The 22,440-nt window shown below is 37.2% G+C and overlaps 4 protein-coding genes across 4 annotated transcripts; 1 reads left to right on the forward strand and 3 right to left on the reverse strand.

Annotated features, from left to right (window-relative positions):
* The first annotated feature begins 467 nt into the window (after window positions 1-467).
* LOC109116028 lies at window positions 468-1,694 on the forward strand. The gene is made up of 4 exons (XM_019200738.1): window positions 468-579; window positions 625-666; window positions 1,079-1,209; window positions 1,299-1,694. Exons 1-4 carry the CDS (start codon window positions 468-470, stop codon window positions 1,692-1,694), a joined length of 681 nt encoding a protein of 226 aa, XP_019056283.1.
* A 279-nt stretch (window positions 1,695-1,973) lies between these two features.
* LOC104798782 (organic cation/carnitine transporter 4) lies at window positions 1,974-5,854 on the reverse strand. Its single transcript, XM_010520979.2, has 2 exons — window positions 5,288-5,854; window positions 1,974-3,407 (listed from the first exon to the last, which is right to left on the reverse strand). The coding sequence occupies exons 1-2, from the start codon at window positions 5,706-5,708 to the stop codon at window positions 2,212-2,214; spliced, it is 1,617 nt and encodes a 538-aa protein (XP_010519281.1). The 5' UTR covers window positions 5,709-5,854; the 3' UTR covers window positions 1,974-2,211.
* A 2,965-nt stretch (window positions 5,855-8,819) lies between these two features.
* LOC104798783 (chitin-inducible gibberellin-responsive protein 1-like) lies at window positions 8,820-10,965 on the reverse strand. The gene is made up of 2 exons (XM_010520980.2): window positions 10,802-10,965; window positions 8,820-10,208 (listed from the first exon to the last, which is right to left on the reverse strand). Exon 2 carries the CDS (start codon window positions 10,124-10,126, stop codon window positions 8,912-8,914), a length of 1,215 nt encoding a protein of 404 aa, XP_010519282.1. The 5' UTR covers window positions 10,127-10,208; window positions 10,802-10,965; the 3' UTR covers window positions 8,820-8,911.
* Window positions 10,966-13,049: 2,084 nt separating this feature from the next.
* LOC104798784 (ABC transporter G family member 39-like) lies at window positions 13,050-21,887 on the reverse strand. Its single transcript, XM_010520981.2, has 20 exons — window positions 21,204-21,887; window positions 20,990-21,110; window positions 19,869-19,957; window positions 19,504-19,588; window positions 19,117-19,407; window positions 18,938-19,028; window positions 17,682-18,582; window positions 17,425-17,585; window positions 17,156-17,259; window positions 16,881-17,046; window positions 16,712-16,783; window positions 16,449-16,567; window positions 16,004-16,336; window positions 15,156-15,446; window positions 14,973-15,056; window positions 14,745-14,878; window positions 14,429-14,656; window positions 14,168-14,339; window positions 13,743-13,997; window positions 13,050-13,429 (listed from the first exon to the last, which is right to left on the reverse strand). The coding sequence occupies exons 1-20, from the start codon at window positions 21,560-21,562 to the stop codon at window positions 13,160-13,162; spliced, it is 4,326 nt and encodes a 1,441-aa protein (XP_010519283.1). The 5' UTR covers window positions 21,563-21,887; the 3' UTR covers window positions 13,050-13,159.
* Window positions 21,888-22,440: the final 553 nt, after the last annotated feature.

The following is a 22,440-nucleotide window of genomic DNA, read 5'->3' on the forward strand; positions in this document are numbered from 1 at the left end:
TTCTTACGGTCATTTTGATTCTAAGTTCTGCAGTACTCTAGGAGCGAGGAATTCGATTCGTTCATGCCATATCTTGCAATGAACTACTTCGACCGCTACGTCTCGTCCAATGGCCTACCGGTTGGTAATACCATGAAGAATTCTTCGTTTTCAATCATTTCGTTTCGTGTTATACTTAACGTTACATATCATATTGTCGATTGAATTCAGAACATAGAAGATAATTGGATCGACGACACCGACCTTGTTGCTACTTCTTGCCTCTGGTTCGCGTGGAAAATGCGGAAAGAGTCGTTCAATTTCTCCGCCTTTCTGGTAAAGAAAACAAAACAACCTTTGCGTCTTCCTCTGATGTTTTCTTGAGAATTTTTCGATCATTGTTGGGACAGAGTGAAAAAGGGATAAGCCATAAGAAGGAGAAGATCGAAGAGGCGGAGGATCGGATTCTCGAAGGGCTTTCTGGGCAAATGGGATCTGTTACTGCTCTGTGCTTTGCTCCGTTCCTGATCGAGCTCTGTCAACCTCGCAAGGGTCTGCGAGCGCAGACTGTTTGCCAGATTGTCCTCGAGACTCAAGACGGTAAATCTTGATTGTGGTGTAAACTTTTTCACTTTTTACCTTTAGTTACAGGAGCTGCTGTAAAGCCCGATACTCGCACGTTTGCGGGTACCCGAATGCGAGTGCTCGGCAGAGAACAAGGCCGAATACGGGTGGAACGAGACGAGGAACCCCGACCACAGTTTCGGGTTTGAGTTTTGTGGTTGCGACGGGTTCAACGCGGGTATCCGAGTAAATACAAAATGACATTTATACCCCTGCATTTTAAGATATTTTGAGTAAAATGACTGTTATGCCCCGGAAACTCGAGTCGAGCGAAATTAAAGACCGAAATACTACGGTCATAAAGGTGATGCCGAGACCGTGTACCAGACCCGTTTCCACTCATAGTTAGTGATGGCTCTGTACTCTGTGCTATGTAGTTTGTTCATTAGGATGTTACTTGTGACACAAGTAACAATCATACATATTCTAAAGATAGAGCTCTTCAATGACCCCAGTAGCCGTTTTTTTATTGCAGACATCAGATTCACTGTCTTCAAGCCCTCTGTCATCTCCGCATCGGCGATTCTTACAGCTCTCTCGTATCTCTACCGCAAGCATTACATGTTCTACGAGAACATACTCATGACGCTCGATTTCATAGACAAGGTAAACAGAAAAAAACAAATGACAGTTTTTTCTGACATTCTCTGGATCGAAAACTGTAAGATTGTGTATATGTTATCTTGGTTTTGCAGGAAGAAGTGAGACAGTGCATGCCACTGATGAGAGAGATGTGCGCAAGGAAGAAGATATGGATGGAGACTGTTGAGACAGACCTAAGGGGACGACCGCTGGTGCGAGTACAGGCTGCGGCCCTTGAGCCAGCTGGCTCGTCTATCCTCGCGATGGAACCTGTCGAGAGGAGACGGGAGACGCAGCCGTGGCAAGAACCAGAGCTTGACGGTGAAGAGCCAGGTCCGGTTCCTGAGATACAGCAAGTGGACGAATCTCTGTCAATGGACTTCGAGCTGAAGTGGGTTATTGAGGACGATGATGTCGGATCACTCCTCAGTCCAGCACATTCATCGCCTTGCTTTATCCGTCACCTTTCTTGTAGCAATGCAGAACGGTGTCCCTGCACCGTCCTGTAACAGAATCTTTTTCAGGTTGATGATGACTCATGACATTTTCAGATGAAACCAAGAGATGTGAAATTGGCAGCTATAATTTGTCTAAATATACCACATAAATACCTTACTTTTCAAATTATTAAATAAATACTCAATTACATAAATTATAGTATTTTTATGAAATTTTTTCTTCATTGTATGATTGATATTTTTTTTAAAATTACATTGATCTTATATGATGGTTATTCAAGAAATAATAATAACCAAATTAATTTAAATAAAGAAAAAGAAATTTTAATATGTAAATATGACAAGAAGCAAAATTAATTAATTTATACAAAAATTAGAGACATTTTCTCAATTCAAGACAAAACCATGTCTCCATTTTCCTGACACAAAATGCAAACAAACCAACTCATAAAAACCCAACAGCCTTTGTTGACGCCTAACACAGAGAATCGGCAGAGGCCAAATGGATTTGCGTTTCGAATCCGCGTTTATTTATTAGCGTTTGCGTTTGCGATTATTTGGAAAAGCATCAACACACTCCTCTGTTACTCTCACCTTCGTGCATCCCATGCATTGTATCGTACAAGGGCAGGTTTAACGTCTCCGGCAAGTAAAACGCAAGCCAGCCCCCAACCAAACCGCAAAACGCAAAAACTCCAAACGGAATCCAACTCCCTAAAACCACAACGAACGGCGCCAAAATCGCACCCATCTGGGCCGCTTGAGTCGCACACCCGAGGGCAGCGTTTCGAACCACCGTCGGGAAAAGCTCGGAGATATATATGAACAGAAGATTGTACGTGCCAGCCATCCCGAAAATCCCGAGTATCCCACATGCCATTCTCACCACTTTCCACGGGCCAGTCAACCCGAGAAGGCACCCGATGAAGCAGAAGACAAAACTGAACCACTGCGTACCGATCATTAGGGGTTTCCTCCCAAAACGATCGAGTAAAACCGCTGTTATGGTGAACGCTGGCATTTCAGCGACTGCGTTTAGGAGTACATTGAGGTAGAGGTTGGTTTTGAGGTTCACAACATTGAGGCTGAGCCCATAGTAAACAACAGAGACCGTGAAACTGATGAAAACGGATAATACGAGACGTATACGCGTGAGGGGCGAGCGAATCACGTCTTTAAGAGAACCTTCAACCGCTTTTTTCGGGACCGAAAGTGGTAGATTCTCGTCTGAATACGGGTACCCTTTTTCGTTATCATCTTCTTCTTCTTCCTCGTTGTCCATAACGAGAACCACTCCCTCGGGAAGGCAACGTCCATTACTCTTAGCAATAGCCCGCATCAGTTTCATAGCTTCATCCACTCTTCCTCGCACAAGATACCACCTCGGGGACTCGGAGATGAAAGGGATAACGATAACCAGGAACAGCAAAGATGGGATAGATGTCGCTATGTAGAGATCTCGCCATGACTTGAAGATATAAGCGATACCCGAGAGAAGAGCAATGCCCGTGGAGAAGAAGTAGAAGGTAGACATTCCAGCGGCTCCACGTTTCGAGGGTCCAATGGGTTCGGTGGCTAACACAAACGCACAAAGGCCTACACCGCCGGTACTGAATCCAGTCAAGAGGCGGAGGAAAACGTAGGTCAAGTAGTTCGGGGAAAACGCAGTCGCGATTCCGAAGACTGTGTTGAGGAGGCATACTACTGTCAATGAGCCTTTTCTTCCGAGTTTCGAATCCGAGAGATGTCCGAATATGCCTGCGCCTGCATTTTCTCAAGAAAACCTCCATTGTTAGATCAAAGCTCTTACGCTTTTTAACAAAAACCCTTTTGTATCATTATTCTATGGGCCACTTGGAAAAAAAAAGGAGTGTTTTTTGTTTCAATATAAACATAGTTGGCTTCTAAAGGTGGGGACTTTGTTATATATACATATATATATACATATGGGCACGTGATTCTCTATCTTTGTGGATAATGATATGACTTCAAAGATGGAGTTGGACATTGACATGCTTACGATACAAATATGTGCAACAATGCAACAAAATATTTTTGGAATATGCTTTTTGAATATCCGAGCTTTTTTTAGCAGCCGGACTAAGAAAATTCTCAATCTATTTCTTATTCTAAACGGCTACTAGTGGAGCGCATATGAATACGATTTTTTTTTTACATCTCACTTTCTACTAGAACAAAATCTAAAGGTTCGGTAAACTTTTCAATTGTATAAAAAAAATATTGTAATACTCAGAGAATTCGGATGAGTTCTAATTACATCTAGAGATTAAAAAAAAACTAATATTTGTTAGATGAAATTAACCTCATTGAAATCACTGCAGTAACTCTCATATTTAATAAAAACTATAAATTTGTTTATAACGAAATTAGAATTTAGATACTCACAAATACCCAACTTCTAATTAATGGTACGATCGTATATGCGACCACATGTGGATACATAAAATGCCTAATAAAAAGTCCATAATCAATATCGAAGCAAAAAAAAAAAAGAAAGTTGCAGCTTTATTCACATGTTTACGACTTCCCGGATTCATCAGTCATATCACATCAGCAGACCGAATCATCACCACGAGATTCGTGTTCTACTAACTTTTTTTATTATTTTATTTTTATATTCCTACGTTGAATCTTCTCGTGATGTCATTCACATTTTGCTTTCAAAGCATACATACAAAATAATAATTTTAAAAGTGGATTTAGACTTTTGTACAAAAGTAAAATATAAGGAGTTGGGTTGCAAAACGTGGAAAAATCAGATGGGTCAGTTGCGAGTTTGACCACACAGCACGACAACGTGGAATTATCCAGTTACCGAAGTATATAATATACGATAAGTACTATAAAAAATGTACTTTGTAATTATATTATTTCGGAGTTATCTATAATGAAGTGATAATGTTTTTAAATGTGTACGTCTATTCACAATTTTTAAAAATGAAGAGATGGGAATTTAATGTGGATGTGGAGGTGTGATAAGTCTCTTTTATTTATTATAAATATAAATTAAATAAAGAAAAGGGTGTAGGTATAGACATCAATCAATGTGATATAAATACAGGATCGATTAATAAAAAAAAATTGAATGTGATGTTAGGCTTGGAGTAATTTTTTTTGTATTTTTGGAGTTTTAAAAAAGGGTCACGTGAGCGGGCACGTGGTGTTGGCTGCCAGAATCGGGACAACATGTGCCACAAGAGCTTCTCTAACTAATTAAAAGTTCTATCCAATTGATTTTGTCAGAGACCTAGAGCCACGGAAATAACAATAAAATATGCTTTTTGTTTAGTTTTATCCTACAAAAGAAAATACAATTATTTTTTTTACGAAAAATAAATGTTTTGCCCTAAGGTTTGATATTTTTCCAATTTTTTCACCTTCCAAAAAAAACATAAATTTTCGTAAAAATAATAATAATAATAATAATAATAATAATAATAATAGCATGCTAAGAATAAAAAAAACATAATTTTTTTCCTAAAAAAGCAACATTCAAACAGAGAATTTGAGTTGTCTTCTTTCTCAACATAAATAAAAATTTAAAAATTTTCCCGAAATTCGCTTAAACCTTTTTGATTTATCACCCTTTTAAATTAAACAAAATTAGAGAGAGAGAGACTAACCGATCATACAGCCAGCGAAGAAGATGGCTTGAACGAGACCGACCTTATACTTCTCGCCGCAAACCAATCCCCACTCCGACACCGTCGAGCTTCCACGTCCCCCGACCCATTCCCACGAACCCCGATCCAGTTCGCACACAGAAGATCCGACCCCACAACCCGAACCGGATCCGGACCCGACCCGGCACCTCCAATCGGGCTCTCTGTCGGCGAAGATCATGACCATTGTGTGGAACGCCTCCAACGCCCAGGCGAGACACGTCAGCACAAAGTGCTTCATCTGCCACCGACCAAACTCCCCGCAATGTCTCTGTAACATCGCGTCTATGCCAAGCCTCTCCTTCTCCGCCGCCGGAATCTTCGCCGTAGATTCCACCAACGGTTGCCGCAAATCCCCCGCCGCCGCCGAACCCGGATCCATGTTTTTTTGGATTTTTTTAAAATTCGGCGTGGATTCGGTCTCCGCGGAGACGGTGGACTACTGGTTTTTTTTTTTTTGCACAGACAGGAAGCTCTGTTTCTGTCGTATTTATAGATGGAGGAAGGGACAGCTCTTTTTTTTTTTTTACTGGTTTTGCGATATACATCTTTCTTCCTCTTGTAACATTGACTTCTTTGAAACTTAAATCGGAAACTAATTTTCTTACACGTCAGATTCAGATTGAGTCGATGCTTGACACGTGGAAAATATTTTATATTATTATCGGGAGATAATAATCTTAAATATTACGCAACTGGTGCATGAATAAACAAACAAATAAATTATACCTTATTTAAAGGTTTTATCTGGAAGAGGATTCCGAAGGTAGTAAATAGACTTGAAAAATAAAAAAAAAAAAGATAATAATGTGATTTATGGTACTTCGAGAAACGAGTTTAGATAATTTTTAGAGATTTAAATGCTTAGATTGTATCTAGGAATCGATGTGATAGAGAATATTCTTTTTTTTTTGGAAATAGAATATTCTTTTTATACTAAGGTGATTCAGATACTAGTTTTCACACACACGAATATAAAATATATTTCAGAAAACTCTATGAATTCGGTGTATATAATTGCGAATTAAGAATATTTTCAATACATCAATTATTTAAATCATAATAAATATATTTCTTTTTTAAATTTGAAAGTATTAAAAAATTTTATTACGACGAAATATATAGTATTCTTATAAAAAAATGTAGGATATAGATATGCCAATCATTTATTACTATTTTGATATATTTTGTAGCATTTAAATTTTTTTGAGAAGTTTGTCGGTGCATTTATATTAAATAACTGTAAATATGCATTAATTTCTTTTTTAACTTTTTTTCATATATTTTTATATAGAAGAGTTTCTTATATTTTTACTATATAGAATTTTTTTTGACGCAATTAGATCGGATCCAAAAGTTGGATACCATACTTTCATGTCTCTTTTCATTGAATTGCTCGTTTTCTTACAAAACTCTTACGGCAACATTCAATTTTGCCAAACAATGCCATTCAATACCCATTGATACGTCAATGATCAAATATCCAAAATTTCGTTTAATATAGCACGAGATAAATTAATCTAAAACTTCTTTCCCATATTGTATTTTGGGCTATAATGAAATCGAACATAAATTCTTTATAATATATATTTTTTGAATTTAATTTAAAAAAGGCGACCCAAACATCAATTAAACCCAAACCCACCATATGAACTAAAATAAATGATTTAAAAAAATAATTTAATCATCGAAACATTCGTAGATCAATTTGATTAATAACCGAATAAAATAACTAATTTAAACTGAATAAATATAAATATAACCGAATTAAATTCAATATTGAATAAGAAATAGCTATAATTTCTTTAAAACTGACAAATTGAATAAAAATAAATGAAAAACTAACTTTTTAAAAATTATTTTTATCAAAAAAAAATTTCAATCAGCCTCGAACTGAAATAAAACCGAATCAAATTTTATATAAATCTGAATTGTTATATTTTTTTTAGTCCAACCTATATATACTCACATCGAAAGATGACTTGCATATAATCAAATTGAACACCAAATGGCCATCCTAATTATTATTCTTTAGAAAATGAATTATTTCTTTATTAATCAAATGAAAATCATAGATATCAAAACGAGACTAACTCCCGAGTTGATTCGTAACTCGCCAAAATATGAACGAATTGAGTCATGATTTTTTTGCTCATTTAAAAATGAGTTTGACAAGTCAGTTCGTCGAGTTCGTGTCCGTAACGAACTAGTTCGACGAATTGGTGAACTGTTCAACATATTATTTTTATTTATTGATTTATATATCATATATTATAATATAAATTAGTACCATGATGATAATTGAAAATATTAAATAAAAATCAGAGTATAAATATGGAAAAGAGATCATTTTCATACTTGTTATTGCAAAGAATAATATATCTTTACAAACATCGCCTAAAAAATGGGTTCTAAAAAAATAACTAAAGTTTCAAACTAAATGATAAAATAAAATTCGAATCATAATCAATTAACACAAAATTCAAATATTCAATTCTTAGATGTCGATACTATACTATAATATGATTCATGGGTATGCATATTCATCAGGAGGAAGAAAAGGAGGAGGAACAATCTATGGTTTAAAGTTTCGATCATAATAAATGTTATTGAGATATATTTTGTTGTTGTTGTTGTAATGTTTTTAACTTGTTTTCTATTAAACCATAATTAGATTATTTTTTTCTATCTTTTTAAATTACGACCGTTGACCAACACTTTTTTTACATAGTTTATGATATTGAAGTTTTATATGTTTTTTAAACTAAAAATAAATAGGAATAAAAAATATTTTGTCTCTGGTTCAACGAGTTGATTCATTTAATTCAGAAATTGACACAACTCATTCAAGAGTATTCAACTCGAAAAATTGACGAATGATGTGAGTGAAAGTTTTTTTGGCTCGTTAGAAAACGAGTCTGACGAATTAAATCCAAAACGATTTGAATATAGTAAGACGAGCCAAAAACGATCTGAGTTGGCTCGTTTGATAACCCTACGAAAATCCAAACAAATACGCGTTCTAAACCAAATGATTAAATGCCTGGAACAAATCCTAGAAACCAAATTGTAAGGGAATCTATAGGGAAAATCACCCAAATAACCCACTTGGGTCGCATCTATTTCAGTGTACACCACCCAAAAAAAATGTTTTTTTTTTCAATTTTAACCCACTTTTCGGTGGGAAAAGTCTGAAATACCCTTTTCATTTTATTTTTTGCGACTTTATTACGACTAACATATAACTGATATACAACTAAAAATAAGACAGATGATTTTTTGCCACCTTTTTTAGAATCAATTGTAACTATATTTAGACTTAATTACGAAGTCGTAATAACGAAGTTGTTTTTGAACGGATAAATATCGTAATTCATTAAGGGTAATTTCGTCTTTTCGCAGGGAAAAAAAATGTGTTATGTTTTCGGTGGTGTACAGATGAAATAGATGCGACCCAAGTGGGTTATTTGGGTAAAAAAACCGAATCTATAAGGAACCAAAAATGGAAAAGAAAAACTTTACTGCAGCAGGAACAACATACATTTAATTTATTTATTTTCACCGCAATAAAAAGAAAAATAAAATTCAGTGCCAAGCCGAGGCAGAGATGAGAAATCTGTGCTTCCAACCCAGAAGCAAGGCTCCATCTTTCTCCATCAGAGTGTAATCCGGAGAGTAAGAACGCAACAACGTTCTGATAACGGAGTTCACAAATGGGCTCAAAGGGTAAGTCCTGAAACCCGCCATTGTCATCCTCAACCTCCATTTCCCAAGAAGCTCATGCCTCTCCACTCTCTCCCCTCCTTCGCAAGCCACCACATTCACTATATCCTTCGCCAAACAGTGTTGCTCCACGTTTATTCTCTCCGTTCTCTCCCTCGGCAGCGTCTCGTCCAGCGACTCGAACATGGCTAAGTAATAGTCCAGTGTCTCCGCGAATCTCGTCAGGAATGGCGTCGTGTTCGTGTTTGATTCTTGCTCTATCAGGGTTGTGATCACCGGGTTGAGGGATTTCACTTTTCTTAGCAGCCCGTCTCGTGGGTTGGTCACATCCACGCTCTCGTCTGGTGTGTGGTGAAGGTGGAGAGGGAAGTTCACGGCTACGGCTTCGTCAGGTCTGATGCCGAGCATTTCGGGTGTGATTTCGGGGATGGATTCGTCGGGGAGGGCGTGAAACTCGACTGGGATGTTGAATTTGAAGGAGAGGTGGTCGAGGCGTCTTCCCACGGCATCCAAACCTTCTCCTCGGGCGTATTTTGAGACAGGATCATCGATACCCGTGATTCTTACATGAGGAGGGCCGTTTGGTCTGGCTGCTAACGCTTGCAAGAGAGTTATCCATTGTGTTCCCTGACCGATCTGGAAGTCGATGATATGAATCCAGTCTTTGTTTCTGCATGCATCGGCAATTGCCCCGTTCGCTGCCATGTACCCGAACTTCAAGTACGGGCAGATCTCGTAAAGAATCTGCATGTAAGAGAGCAAGTCTCTGCCTTTCGGCTCTTTGCATAGGAGGGATTGGTATATGTTCGACCCCGACTCCGCTTTCCTTGCGACCAAAGCTTCCACCAAGTAAGCTCCGAGTCGCTGGACGGGTTCACCAGTGATTGACACTAGGGATCTTGCTCTCTCGATCAGGATCTCGAAATAATCGGTTCTATTATCGGATAAAGCTCGGGAGCAAGCCATAAGGAGTTGCTTCAGGTTATCCGGGGAATTCCCGAATCCCTCGGTCCATGCCCGAGACCGCTGCTTAGATGGTCCTCGACCAGGCACTTCGTCTTCTACTTGGGGACTCATTAGGACAAGATCGAGTTAGAATGAAGTGGGTTTGATGTCCTAACCATATGCAATGTCCAGAGCGTTAGCCGCTTTATCTTATCTGCAACAAAATCAAAAGCAGTAAGTAAACTAATCAAATGTTATAGAACCAAACATTTTCTTGTTCCACGAGTCAGCTCACAAGAGATCATAGGCTCACTATCAAAGCTCACAAACCTCATACCATTCTGCTATTGATCATTGGCATTTCAAATACCAATGAAGATACTGATACAGAGGAACCTGATGATATGAATTCTTAATAAACAATCTCAGATTGAATCCAAGAACACAAACAAAACCATCATCAAACTCCATAGACTTTCACCACCATAAACAACAACAGCACGTGTAATTCAAACTCTAAACCCTTTAATCATTGATTCATCTCTGGTTAACAAACTGTGATTCTAGCTGAAACCCAGATTCCAAAAATCGAAACCCGCATCCATCGAGGACAGACCAAATTCAACCATGTTCTTGCAATTAAGCCATCGCCAACATCAGGAACAATAAAAACCCTTGGCAACAAACAACAATCATTGTTACAACAAATTCATCTGGAAACAAGACAAACCAAAACAATCACGACACAAGCAAACGCTAAGACAACAAAAATGAAGAAACGGTGAGTCGGCTGATTAATGGAATCACCTTGTGTTTTGCGAAGTTAAACAAACTATTCCTCGCCTCAAAGCTCGAAACTTTCCGAACACCTCTTACCCGGAAAAAAAGAAAGCTCTAAACTTTCTCGGTTTTTTTTTTTTAAATTTAAATTTCTTGGATTTGGGTCGCCGAAGAGATTTAATTTTCGTGGAATGTATCGAAATACGAGAATATATATGTGGAGGGAAGAGGAATCTGGGGCCGCGGACATGTGTGCACGGAGAAAGAAAAGAAGTAGACGTGAGGGTCGTTTTTGTGCGGCGCGTCGTAACGGAGTCAATTAACGCCGTTAACTAACGGCTGACCCGTCCACTCGGCAGAGGAATCTACACGCGGCAAGAGGTGGCGATTGGTGAAATAGGGAAATTATTTATTTCCAAGGGGAAAGTGTAAAGTAGAAGTCTAGAAGGAAAGATTGAAACGAGAGAAAGAACAACAAAGGGACGTTTGCGTCCAAAACGCAAACGCAGTGGTTGCGTCTTGCGACGGAAGGGAGACAATGACGGCGGAGGGGAAGCAGAGTTTCGTTTCTTTTTTTTTTCTTTTTTCCCCTACTTTTATCTTTTTCCGTAAAATTTGCCATTTGGTTATGTCATCAGAAGGCGTATAAAAAGTAATTTAAATTTAATCCAAAAAATTTGGGAAAAAGGTGATACAAATTTAAAGCTCTTATTGTATAATTTTAAATATTACTTTCTTAACTCTATGCTTTAAGAACTTATAAAATTAAAAATGTATCTATTGATTTAAAGTGAGATTCATTGGAAAGTGTAATTTTTTCTTTTTGATTTTATATATATATATATATATATTACGTATACCGTATACGTATACGGTATGCGTTTCTTTAAACTATTCTAACAAAATCTCTCAGTTAAAAAAATTAATGTTAAAATTTAAAATAAAAATAAAAAATAAAAAATCTCAGTTTCTTGTAGGGTGAAAGCGCCGCAACTCCATGGGATCGAATCTGCTTCAAATACTCCCAAATTGGACCACGAAACATACAGAGACCATCTGCTGATGCATCCAAAGAAGTTACACGAACGAAAAATAAAATAAAATAAAATAAAGTGTAGCTTAATTTATTAAAACAAATTTTAATAAAGGAAGAATTAAATAATAAAAAAAGCATACCTTAATTCATTAAACAGGTTTAATTATGTCTACTCTTTTTAACTTACGGTAGAAATACATGCTCGTATTACAGATGAGTATTATTTATTATTTTTTATTTGATTCAATGAACGAGAAAATGGTTGAATCTAATAAAATGACATATTTTATACTTTATGTTCAACATATATCACGAAATAAAAAAAAATGAGAAGTTTGAACTATTATTATCTTTAGTTAGATTACATCTAACTCAATTAAGATAATCATAATAATATCTTGGTGGAGACTAACTATAACGTGTAGACTAAGGTGTGATTTACGGTTATTGCCACTGCAATCAGTCACACATAAGAGAATTGAGCACCAACATTTTATTTATACATGTATACGTTGTATGTTGTTTGATTTTTTTATTTAATTTTTAAAATATTTAGAATTAAATATTTAAAAATGTATCATCTTCTGCCAAGTGAAAGAGTCCCACTCACATTTATTCTTCCAATGCCGTTTTTAGTGCATGCATCTGGAAACTTTTCGCAAGCCGATGTTGGAATATCTTTTCAATTTTTCATGGACCTTTTTTTTTTAAAAAAAAAAACCCTTATGTCCGACAAAAATAACTATGCATCAATTTAACTCTCAAGAACGTTCCATGAAAGTCTGTTTTAACTCTGACAAGAGCCAACATACATTGGTTTCTTTTATTAATCTCGCCACCTAGTTTTTGGAGGTTAAACGCATTCTATATCAATAATATAGGTATTTTTGTCGGAAAACTAACAAGTCTATTTTTTTTTTCTAATTTCCAAAACATAAAGTATATAGATAGATATATTTTTGCTATATATGTATATATACTTTTAGTCTTTTAGACATGTCCAAGATTATTGTCTTCTGACTTCAATCGGCGTTCACACATTTTGTCTTTTGGATGTTTGTTCATTTGTTTTTCTTATCTTCTCTCTATACAATTTTTTCCGTATGTATAAAAGAGAGAAGCTTTTGTCTGTCCTGATTCGTAAACTATAATTATTTTACGAAATTGTTAGCTTATTATGTTTTACAAAAAATATATATATATATAAATTCGATAAGCATGGTCTCAGGTTTTGGACGATTTACTTTATAATTAAAAAGATGACGGAGAGCGTACATCCATCAAATAATTAAACAAGGATACATATAATGTATCAAAACACGAGTGGTGCATAAATTTAATGTTTTCGTTCATCGCTTTTGGAAGTTGAAGTACTTGATGCTAATTGCAAAGACGAAAACGAAGACAACAATCCAGACCACATGAACTATGGCCACAATTGGTAAGAAGTCATGGTCGAAGCCTAACCCGTCTTTAAGCAACACTCTGAGACTTATGTCTCCCAAACCCGGGATTTGTACGGATGTTTCATTGTCCCCTATTTGAGATGTGACGATTCCGTATAGTGTCCAAGCTACAGGTGATGCCCAGTAGTACCATCTGCACCATACCGGTATTTCCTACATTGTTTTCGGTTAAAAAAATCAGTTTTTCTTGTTCATGTTTGATAAAGCGAAGAATTCGTACAAAAATACAGCCATATTACGTTTTCGTGATCCAAAACATTGAACTGATGCAACATTTTCGGTTGAATAACCGGGGGATGCGGTTTCCTTTTAGCTCAACTTTGTATTGCCAACACAGAATGCATTTCAGACCAATGTTTTGGATTATGTTTTTCATAACGATAAAAACCCATCGGAACTAAACTTGCATGCGATGTTAATATCATATTGAGTGATGTGTTTACTTTTAGAGTAGAAGAGTACTAACCGGTCTGGGGATGATAAAACCTGAGAAGAGATTCCAGAGAACGAGGAAAAAGGACATACAGATGCCGGCAATATGATAGTTTGGCGTCAATGCGACGAGCATCATACCGTAGAGTGTGAAGTAGATGAAGCATGTAACTATGTAATAGAAGAACCACAAGAACTTGACGACTTTCCAGTCATATCCGATCATGGAGTAAAGGATAAGTGAATAAATAACCGCTTGTGCAAGGTTGTATATCATTTCCACCGCCACCTGCAGAATTAGGATTCAGATTTCTGTTTGAACATAACTGCGGAAAATCTCCATTTGGATGATGAAAAAGGAGATATCTTGACACTAAACCAAATCTATTAGCATGGTTCTGGTTAGATTTAGTAAAAGGGTCATCTGCCGGTAAGAAGATGAAAGTATTTGAAGGGTACCTGAGCAAATGCATAGGGAATAGCAGAATACAATCCGGCTGCTCTTTCACGGTAGAAGACTGTCCGTTCAACTGCAACGACGGGTTGAACGGTAACAGCGTTGGTGGCACCGAGGAACATAATGGCAGCATACATTGCTCCAAAGAAATTATTCAGGTCTTGTTGTTTCTCTCTGTTTTGGTTTGATTTGCATAGAAATTAGTCACTCTGATCGACGGTTTTAAACGATTGAAAGAAAGCGATGGAGAACGGGTTACGCACATTTTTGTTCCTTTTTGCCAGTAAATTAAACCGAACAAGACGCCAATGACAACCGTCATGAGAAACCTGATGGCGTTGTACTGAGGATTCCTCCAATATGAGTTAAACTGTTTCCAGAAGCAAGCCTTGCATTGAGTAGAAAACGATTGCGAGTATTTGGTCGGGAAGTAGAGATCATCTGATCCCCGTCGTGGAGTACTGATCTCCTTGATGAGCTCCTGATTTCTCCTAAACAACATTGCAAGCTCACAATCAGATTAATCCGTGAAATGGCGTAAGAGAAACAGATTACTCTCCAAGATCTTTTGATACTCACTGATATAGCGAGGAGTTGGCGTATATTTCAGCGAAGTCGACGCCCAGTTGCGTCTCCATTGATGGAGTACTGACATCAAGCATCCATGTCGCAGGATTGTACCCATCCTTGATCTCTGGAACCCCAGGAACAGCCTTTAAGCACGGTTTTAGATATTAGTTCATCTGCATTGAATGTGTATGACCAAAGAATCAGAAAGCAAAGTACGTGAGAGAAGAAAATGATCACCTCGAAGTATTCTATGAGCTTGTTCGAGTGGCGCCCCAGACTTCCTGCATATATAACTTGTCCCCCTCTTTTCATCAATAGTAGCTGCAATGACCAAGATGTTTGTCAATCATTCTGAATTACCTATTTTTGTGTGAAACTAAAAAGAGACAAGAGACGAGAATTCAGGCCAGGAGCCCAGACCTCGTCAAAGGCTTCAAAAATATCTATGCTCGGTTGATGAATGGTACAGACCACAGTTCTTCCCGTATCCACAGTATTTCTAACAGTGCGCATGACAATGGCTGCAGCCCTGGCATCAAGACCGGACGTTGGCTCGTCCATGAAGATTACAGATGGGTTAGCCACCAGTTCAACAGCTATGGTGAGTCTTTTCCTTTGTTCCGTTGAAAGACCATCAACCCCGGGGAGACCAACTAGACAGTTTCTGAGGGGTTTCAGCTCAACCAGCTCCATCACTTCTTCAACAAACATCTGTAAATCATATCAAAAGACAACAGTTTTTATAGAATTCTGAAGTTAACATCCATTTATAGACTATGATCTTGCCAAGGATAAAAACAACACATAACACATATATGGAACACTAGGGTTGGAAGAAAACGATTTCTGTGTAATTGGGTCCTAAATCAGATATTACCCGCGAGTACCCGAATGAACAATAAAATGACAGGTTTGCCCTTAGGTTTTAGATATATTACATAAAAATCTACTGAAATCTCTTGAAATTTTGGGTTTGTGTTCAGTAATAAAAAAAAATCGGTTAAATTCTTAAAAATTCAAAATATCATATTAAAACTCAGGTAGGATATCGACGTAGATAAAAAAATTATCTTGTATAACCGACCAAAACAGCTCCGAGATTGGAAATATCTCATGAGACCCAATGCATTCAGGTTCGGATTAGGATAACCGGAAAATCTCGGATACCTAACGTGTGCCACCCCTAAACACCACTGCAACAGTCACCTTGGTTTGTAAAAACTTGACAAATGATATGAGAAGGCAGGAAGTGGAGGTATTATAATTACCTCTTGTGTTTTTGCATCTATGTCTGAGGAAAGACGGAGCCAGGCTGAATAAACAAGGGATTCATAAACAGTGACATTTGGAGAATGAATGTCGTTTTGTTCACAGTAGCCGCTAATGCGGGAAAATGTAGCTTGGTTTTTCGGGTACCCGGATATGTTAATACTCCCTTCTATATAGCCTCCTGTTTTTCTACCTGCCAAGACATCCATCAAGGTTGTCTTGCCCGCCCCACTAACGCCAACTAATGCTGTCAATACGCTTGGCCTGAAAGCCCCACTAACGTCTCTTAGTAGTTGAAGACGATCCCCTTGAACTCCTTGAGTCTTCATTTCCTGCAGTAGAAAAGGAATCATGAAACTCAAAGGTTACACATGTAAGAGTTGATATTCACAAATGCTCTAAATTAAAAAAGCAAAGGATCGAATTTGAGGCAGAATGGCTTACCGCAGGCATATCCACGTAGTAATTCACATGGTTGAATGCGAGAGAAAGTGATTGGAAGGGTAAAATCATTCCTCTCTTTGGTCCCTGATTAGAAGAACTTTTGAGTTCTACGAGATTACCTGCAAAGTTTCTACAGAGTCAGGAACTAGGAAAATGGAGAAATTATGTAGATGTTTGGACACGTCTAATAAGTCACAAAAACAACAATATGGAACATAAAGAGTAGAGAATATTTTAACAAAAAAGAGTAGAGAATATTAAACCTTCTATTCCACTGTTATGCCGTTTCTTGTGGTCGTCTTCCTCCACAACCGTTGCCTTGGAGTCATGAAGAGCTGGAAATAGATATTCAGCAAACATAAGGTTTGTCATCAAGATTTTCTCTTCATATCGAGTCGAGAAGAGAAAAAAATTCAATATACGATCACTTACGATTCAAGTAAGTCAAAGCTAAAATGTAAAGAACATTGAACAGTACTGAATATCCAAGCAGCGCTACAATACAGATCCAAAACCAATATCCTTGTGTAAAGAAACCCCTGCTCTTCAAGAGGACTTCGCCGACCGTTCTTGCATTTATGCGGGTGTCCATGTTGGGCTGCATCATGTAACATTACGAATTTGCATCACAATGATCGGGGAAAGATCAAGTCGGTTAGTAGGCAAACGCTACAACCAAAAGAAAAAGAAACTGCGTAAAATCTTACCATACTCCATCTCTCATCCAGAAATTCATTCATAACAATAGCAGTCTGTCCATACATCATAGGTGATGCGTAGTAGCCCCATATCATCCATGATTGGATATCATCTGTCAATAAAACAAGATAACCTTTTTTAAATTGGAAAATCTTATGGATAACTACAATCTTGGAATGCTGAGAGGGGATCCAAAAGTTCAAAATTATGAAACATTGTTTACAGTTAGTAAAATTTCCGTACTTGGTTATGGTATCTAAAGAGGTAGACTACTTACCTTTTGCAACGATGAAGCCTCCAAGGACAAAAACAATAAGCAATGTGAAGGTAAATAACGTGTTTGCAATGACTTGAGTTCTTCCAACGGCTCCAAGGAATCTGAATAAGGAGAGGGCCATCTGATTCACAGAGAAGTATGCCAGCAACTGGCGGAAGAACCTAGCGAACATAACTTTGGTTAGTTCAAGATATATCAATAAATTACTGTAATGGAATTTTCCATGGTGAATTTTGGAATGCAGGAAGCCAAGTTACCTGCCAGCAGAAGGAGCGAAACCGACAGTGTAGTACGTAAGAATGATCCATATACCTGATTCGAGAAGTGATATCGGAATCCTGAGAACCCACACTGGTAAAGCAAAAGCCCAAGGAGGATAGAACAAGCAGTCTCTCTGCTTGTAGAAAACTGGAAGCCTCATCACTGTCAAAGCTAGCTCTGCCATTCCATTAAACATCACATTAATCAAGCTGAAAAACAATGCTCCATAGAATTTTGAACCGTCTTTCACTGTGCCAACGGGCATTTCTGTCCTGAAAAACACTGTCATAGTTATCAAGGACATGATGGTTATTTGGACGGTCTTGAACACATAAACGAATGAGTTCCGTTTCATAAGCAGCCATTCCCTAGCAAAGCATGCCTTGAAAAGATCCATGTTTGAAATCCCATATTTTTCTGTCACCAATGCTGCAGGGTGGATTTTGGATTTGTCATAAGGAACCCTAAGTTCTGATGCACTGTGTTGCCCGATGTGGAAAGAATTAAACCCCCTCGCAAAATCAGGTACCGCAATATAGCTATAAGGTTGATCTTCCCTGTACCAATACTGCTCTTGGTCCTTCTTAGAGGTAACTTCTAGCAGAAAGTCTGCAACTCCCTTCCTTTCAGGGCATTTGAAACCCATAAATTCAAAGAACTCAAGAACATTTTCCCTCGGACCTTGGTAGACAATTTGGCCCTCTGAAAGCAGGATAATGTCATCGAACAGTTCAAATGTCTCGGGTGCAGGTTGTAGAAGCGAAATAACTGTAGTGACATCCAGGAAACGAACCAGATGCCTCATGAACTTGCAAATTTGGAAAGTTGTGGAACTGTCCAATCCGGTTGATATTTCATCCATGAAAAGAGCGGTAGCAGGCCCTACCAGCATCTCTCCTGTTCATTTCAGAAAAGAATAAAAAAACCACATGGTTAGCAACAGTTATCCATCGCATGTGTAATGATCTGCATGGATTTCCGTCCGCTACTCTTTTGTAGCAAGATTGCCATTGAGAAGAAACACTCTACTTGGACTTAGCTGAAAAGTCTACCTGTTGTTAGACGCTTCCGCTGCCCACCGGAAATACCTCGTCTCATCTCATCTCCGACTAGTATGTCGGCACAAAAATGCAGCTGTGTTACTGTGTATCATATCTGTAATGATTCGCAGGGATCTCCGTCCAATCCAACATTATTTTGTACCAAGGATGTCATTGAGAAAAGTCTCTAATCAGACTTGAGAGAATTTTACCTGTTGTTAGACGCTTCCGTTGTCCACCGGAAATACCTCGTCTCAACTCATCTCCAACTAGTATGTCAGCACAGATGTCCAACCCAAGTATCTGTCAGAGGGACATTTCTAGGGATGAGCCCTTCTCATTTTGACTTTGTTAGAAAGGGCACAATAGAAAGAAAATCGCAAAACCTTACCGTGAGAATATAGTCGGTAACCAAACTAGTCTCTTGCCCTGCTATTGCACTTGATTTCATGAATGCATCAATTTCAGGGTCTGGCTTGATTCCTGCTTCTTGCTCCCGTCTTGAGAGTTCAGCCAGGAGATCATATCTAGACCCAACACCTAAACAGCGGCCTGAGAAATCCAGTGTCTCTGTCGCTGTCATTTCGCCAAAGTGAAGATCGTGTTGACTAATGTAAGCACATGTCCTTCGAGGAACAAACTCGTTAAACTCTTGACCGCAGTATGTTATCCTCCCCGACATCTGTTTGCAACTTCCAGCTCAGTATTTCTATACTATTTCAGATTATTGTAAAAAAAATGACCCGTCCACTCGGACATATGTGCAAGTGAAACCGACCTTTAGGCTATCGTCAAGCTTCCCTGCCAAAGCTAGCAACAGTGTTGTTTTCCCTGAAGCTGGTGGACCAAGCAAAAGGGTCATCCTGAAAGTGTTTCCATTTGGACAACCATCAAAACAAAAAGGAATCATGACGTGCATAGGTAAGTATGCATCAACAAGTAACGCAAAAATGTAAGGAACACAAGGCAAAATGCAAAGAACAGAGGCCTAAACTAGCTTTCATCCATTACTCAGGTTCAAACCAGCTTGGCCTAGAGGATGGTTCGTCACAACAAAGATGCTGAAGTACTACAAAAATACGCCAAATACACAATTTTTTTTTATTTTCTTAGATGCAGTGCAAATACACAAGCTTGCTTTACCTTGATGGTTTGACTATGCCGCTGATGTCTTTAAGAATCTGAATCTTCCTCTTTCTGGATGGGACAAGGCGTAGAAAGCCAAGAACGCTCTTTTTACAATAAAACAGAGGGCGTAAGTAAAAACTGCATCTTCGTAAAAAGTTGTAACCTTACATAAGATAAGACCCACAACAATTTCACATGAAAATTGCTCAAAATTGTTAAGGATTTTGATACGAATTGAAATGAACCTATTGGTATTCAGGGTCAAATACAACGAGAGAGAGAGAGAGAGGAAGGATTATCTTAAATTGCTTCGCATCAATTTGAAGAATTAATCATTATGTCATTGCCTGTGTAACACGAATCAACACATTGTCTTGTTGTATGAACAAAAAGTTCAAAAAGGAAAATATTTTTGGGAAAAAAACTAAGCCCACGAAAAATGGAAAAAGGAATAGAACAATGGCATGAAGAATTTATTATAAAATTCATTCGACTATTAACTTTAAATAAAAAACAAAATCTTTTATTTTACTTTTAAAATTTATGCATTATATATTACATAACTTTCTTTACTGATTTTTTTATAAAAAAAATTATAATTTAAAACATCTGAAATCACAAATATTATCAATTTTTAATATATAATTACGAATTCAAAAAAATAAAATATACTTAGTTTTAGTTTTAACGTAAAATTTGTATACAAATATCTTATAGAGGAAGAGGATTGTATATATAAACTATATCATTCTAAATATCATATTTAATATTTATACAAATTATAAATATTACAATATCAGAAATTTATACAAATACTTACTTTTTATTATAATATTTAGAATTGTATAGTTTATATATAGTTATTTATGATAAATTTGAAGTAAATATTTGAATAAATTAGGATATTGATTTTTTAAAATTAATAATATATATATATATATATTTCTATAATAAATTCAAGGTGAATGTTTTTGTTTATATAGTTGATATTTTTTCTAAAAAATAATAGTTGAATTTTTATAATAATTGTAAAGTAAAAATGTTTTTGTTTTGATAAATGAGATAATTCATAGTTTGTTTTAGTTTATCAAACAAACAAAAGAAGGACCAAAAAGGGAAAAGAGAAAAAAGGTCACCTCTAAAGTGTTCAAGGTGACGTTGAAGAGAGTCGGAAGCGCTCTGCTTCCAACGTACACATCTCCCATCACTGCCAAATTCTCATACCGAACTTCGATTTTTGGCACTTCGATCGAAACCCTAAATCCCAAATAAAAAAGATCAAATCAAATTACACGCATTTAGTCATAACTAATCAAAGTTTCAAATTAGAGACCGTCGATTTCGACTCACCTGTCGACTCTGTCTCTCAATCTCTGGAGGAACTTCTCGTTGTCGTCCTCTACGAATTTCAAAATCATCTCCATCAACTGCTTCTTCTCCTGGGGCCCGAGTCTGGTGACGTCGATCTCCTCCAGCCTCATCCCTCCGGTGTCCGTCACGCGCGGCATCATTCCCTTCCGGAGCCGATCGTACGTCGGTAACCGCTCGATCGCCGCCCACCGGAGCTCCTCCTCGTCGTCCTCTCGCCTCAAGTTGTTCCCGAAAACCTCGTCGGCCTGCGCCATGCTCCGGTGACTGGTGGAGCCCCAGCTCCTGCCTCCGCTCATCGTATGGACCATATCTTCGTCTCGCCCCAGCATCGCCGCCATTTGCAACGACTGAATGGGTGAAGAATCCCACGACAGAGTTTCCACAGAAAATTTGAAAATCTGGAAAATTTTCGTTGTGATTCATTTGAAAACGAATGTATGCAAAAGCATTTATACTGTACGACCAGTGAAAGCTATACATGGCCTAGAAGCAAAAATGGAAGCTGAATCGGAGATTTTAGAAGGATATACTTCCGTAAAGGGAGAGGGAGAAATCAGGAAGATACAAAGAAATTGGAGGAAATGAAGTCTGTCCCTTCGTAATGCTCAATAATAATTTAATGGTAAAACACTAAAATTGCTGAATTATCCCTGAAAAAACTTCTAGAAGAATAATTTAATTTCAATATCACAATTTATATGTTGTGAACTATATCTTTGTTTAATTTCGATATTAACTAAAATAGTTTTAATATAATTCCCTTTTAAAAGGTTTCTAGAGGTATCTTATCTAAAGTATATTTTATATTAACTATTTAAGATATTTTTTTCTTTAATTGTTAATTTTCTAAAAATAATTGTTTTCTGTTTTTTATTACCTTCAAATAATTTTTCTAATCGTTAAAATAAACTACGATAACATAATTTAAAAATTAAAGTATTTTTGCACTCTACAAATTGACCAACCACATCCAAATTTATTATATAATATTATTATACAAATTTTCTAATGGCTTGTATTAACATGTCATTCCCCAGTCGTTTAAATCCTCTCAGTGTTTTATAAAAAATCTAAGCCAAAAATCCTAAATTTCTAGTATAGAAAATTTTAGGAATAAAATTACGAGTTAATTATAAATCGTTTTATAAATTCATTTTTTTCTCTTCTCAATATACGGATACTTTAAATTATTTTCTGAAATACCCCAAACCATTCC

The sequence above is a fragment of the Tarenaya hassleriana genome, unplaced genomic scaffold (assembly GCF_000463585.1).
Source record: "Tarenaya hassleriana unplaced genomic scaffold, ASM46358v1 Cleome58, whole genome shotgun sequence".
NCBI classification, from domain to species: Eukaryota; Viridiplantae; Streptophyta; class Magnoliopsida; order Brassicales; family Cleomaceae; genus Tarenaya; species Tarenaya hassleriana.

Coding starts and splice junctions, on each gene's coding strand:
- LOC109116028 (XM_019200738.1), top strand. CDS start 468: ATGGGATCTGTTACTGCTCTGTGCTTTGCTCCGTTCCTGATCGAGCTC. Junction 667..1,078: donor CGATACTCGCACGTTTGCGG/GTACCCGAATGC, acceptor TTTTTATTGCAG/ACATCAGATTCACTGTCTTC. Junction 1,210..1,298: donor CGCTCGATTTCATAGACAAG/GTAAACAGAAAA, acceptor TTGGTTTTGCAG/GAAGAAGTGAGACAGTGCAT.
- LOC104798782 (XM_010520979.2), bottom strand. CDS start 5,708: ATGGATCCGGGTTCGGCGGCGGCGGGGGATTTGCGGCAACCGTTGGTG. Junction 3,408..5,287: donor CTTCGCTGGCTGTATGATCG/GTTAGTCTCTCT, acceptor GAGAAAATGCAG/GCGCAGGCATATTCGGACAT.
- LOC104798783 (XM_010520980.2), bottom strand. CDS start 10,126: ATGAGTCCCCAAGTAGAAGACGAAGTGCCTGGTCGAGGACCATCTAAG.
- LOC104798784 (XM_010520981.2), bottom strand. CDS start 21,562: ATGGCGGCGATGCTGGGGCGAGACGAAGATATGGTCCATACGATGAGC. Junction 19,958..20,989: donor TCACCTTGAACACTTTAGAG/GTGACCTTTTTT, acceptor TATTGTAAAAAG/AGCGTTCTTGGCTTTCTACG. Junction 13,430..13,742: donor GTTTTATCATCCCCAGACCG/GTTAGTACTCTT, acceptor AAAACAATGTAG/GAAATACCGGTATGGTGCAG.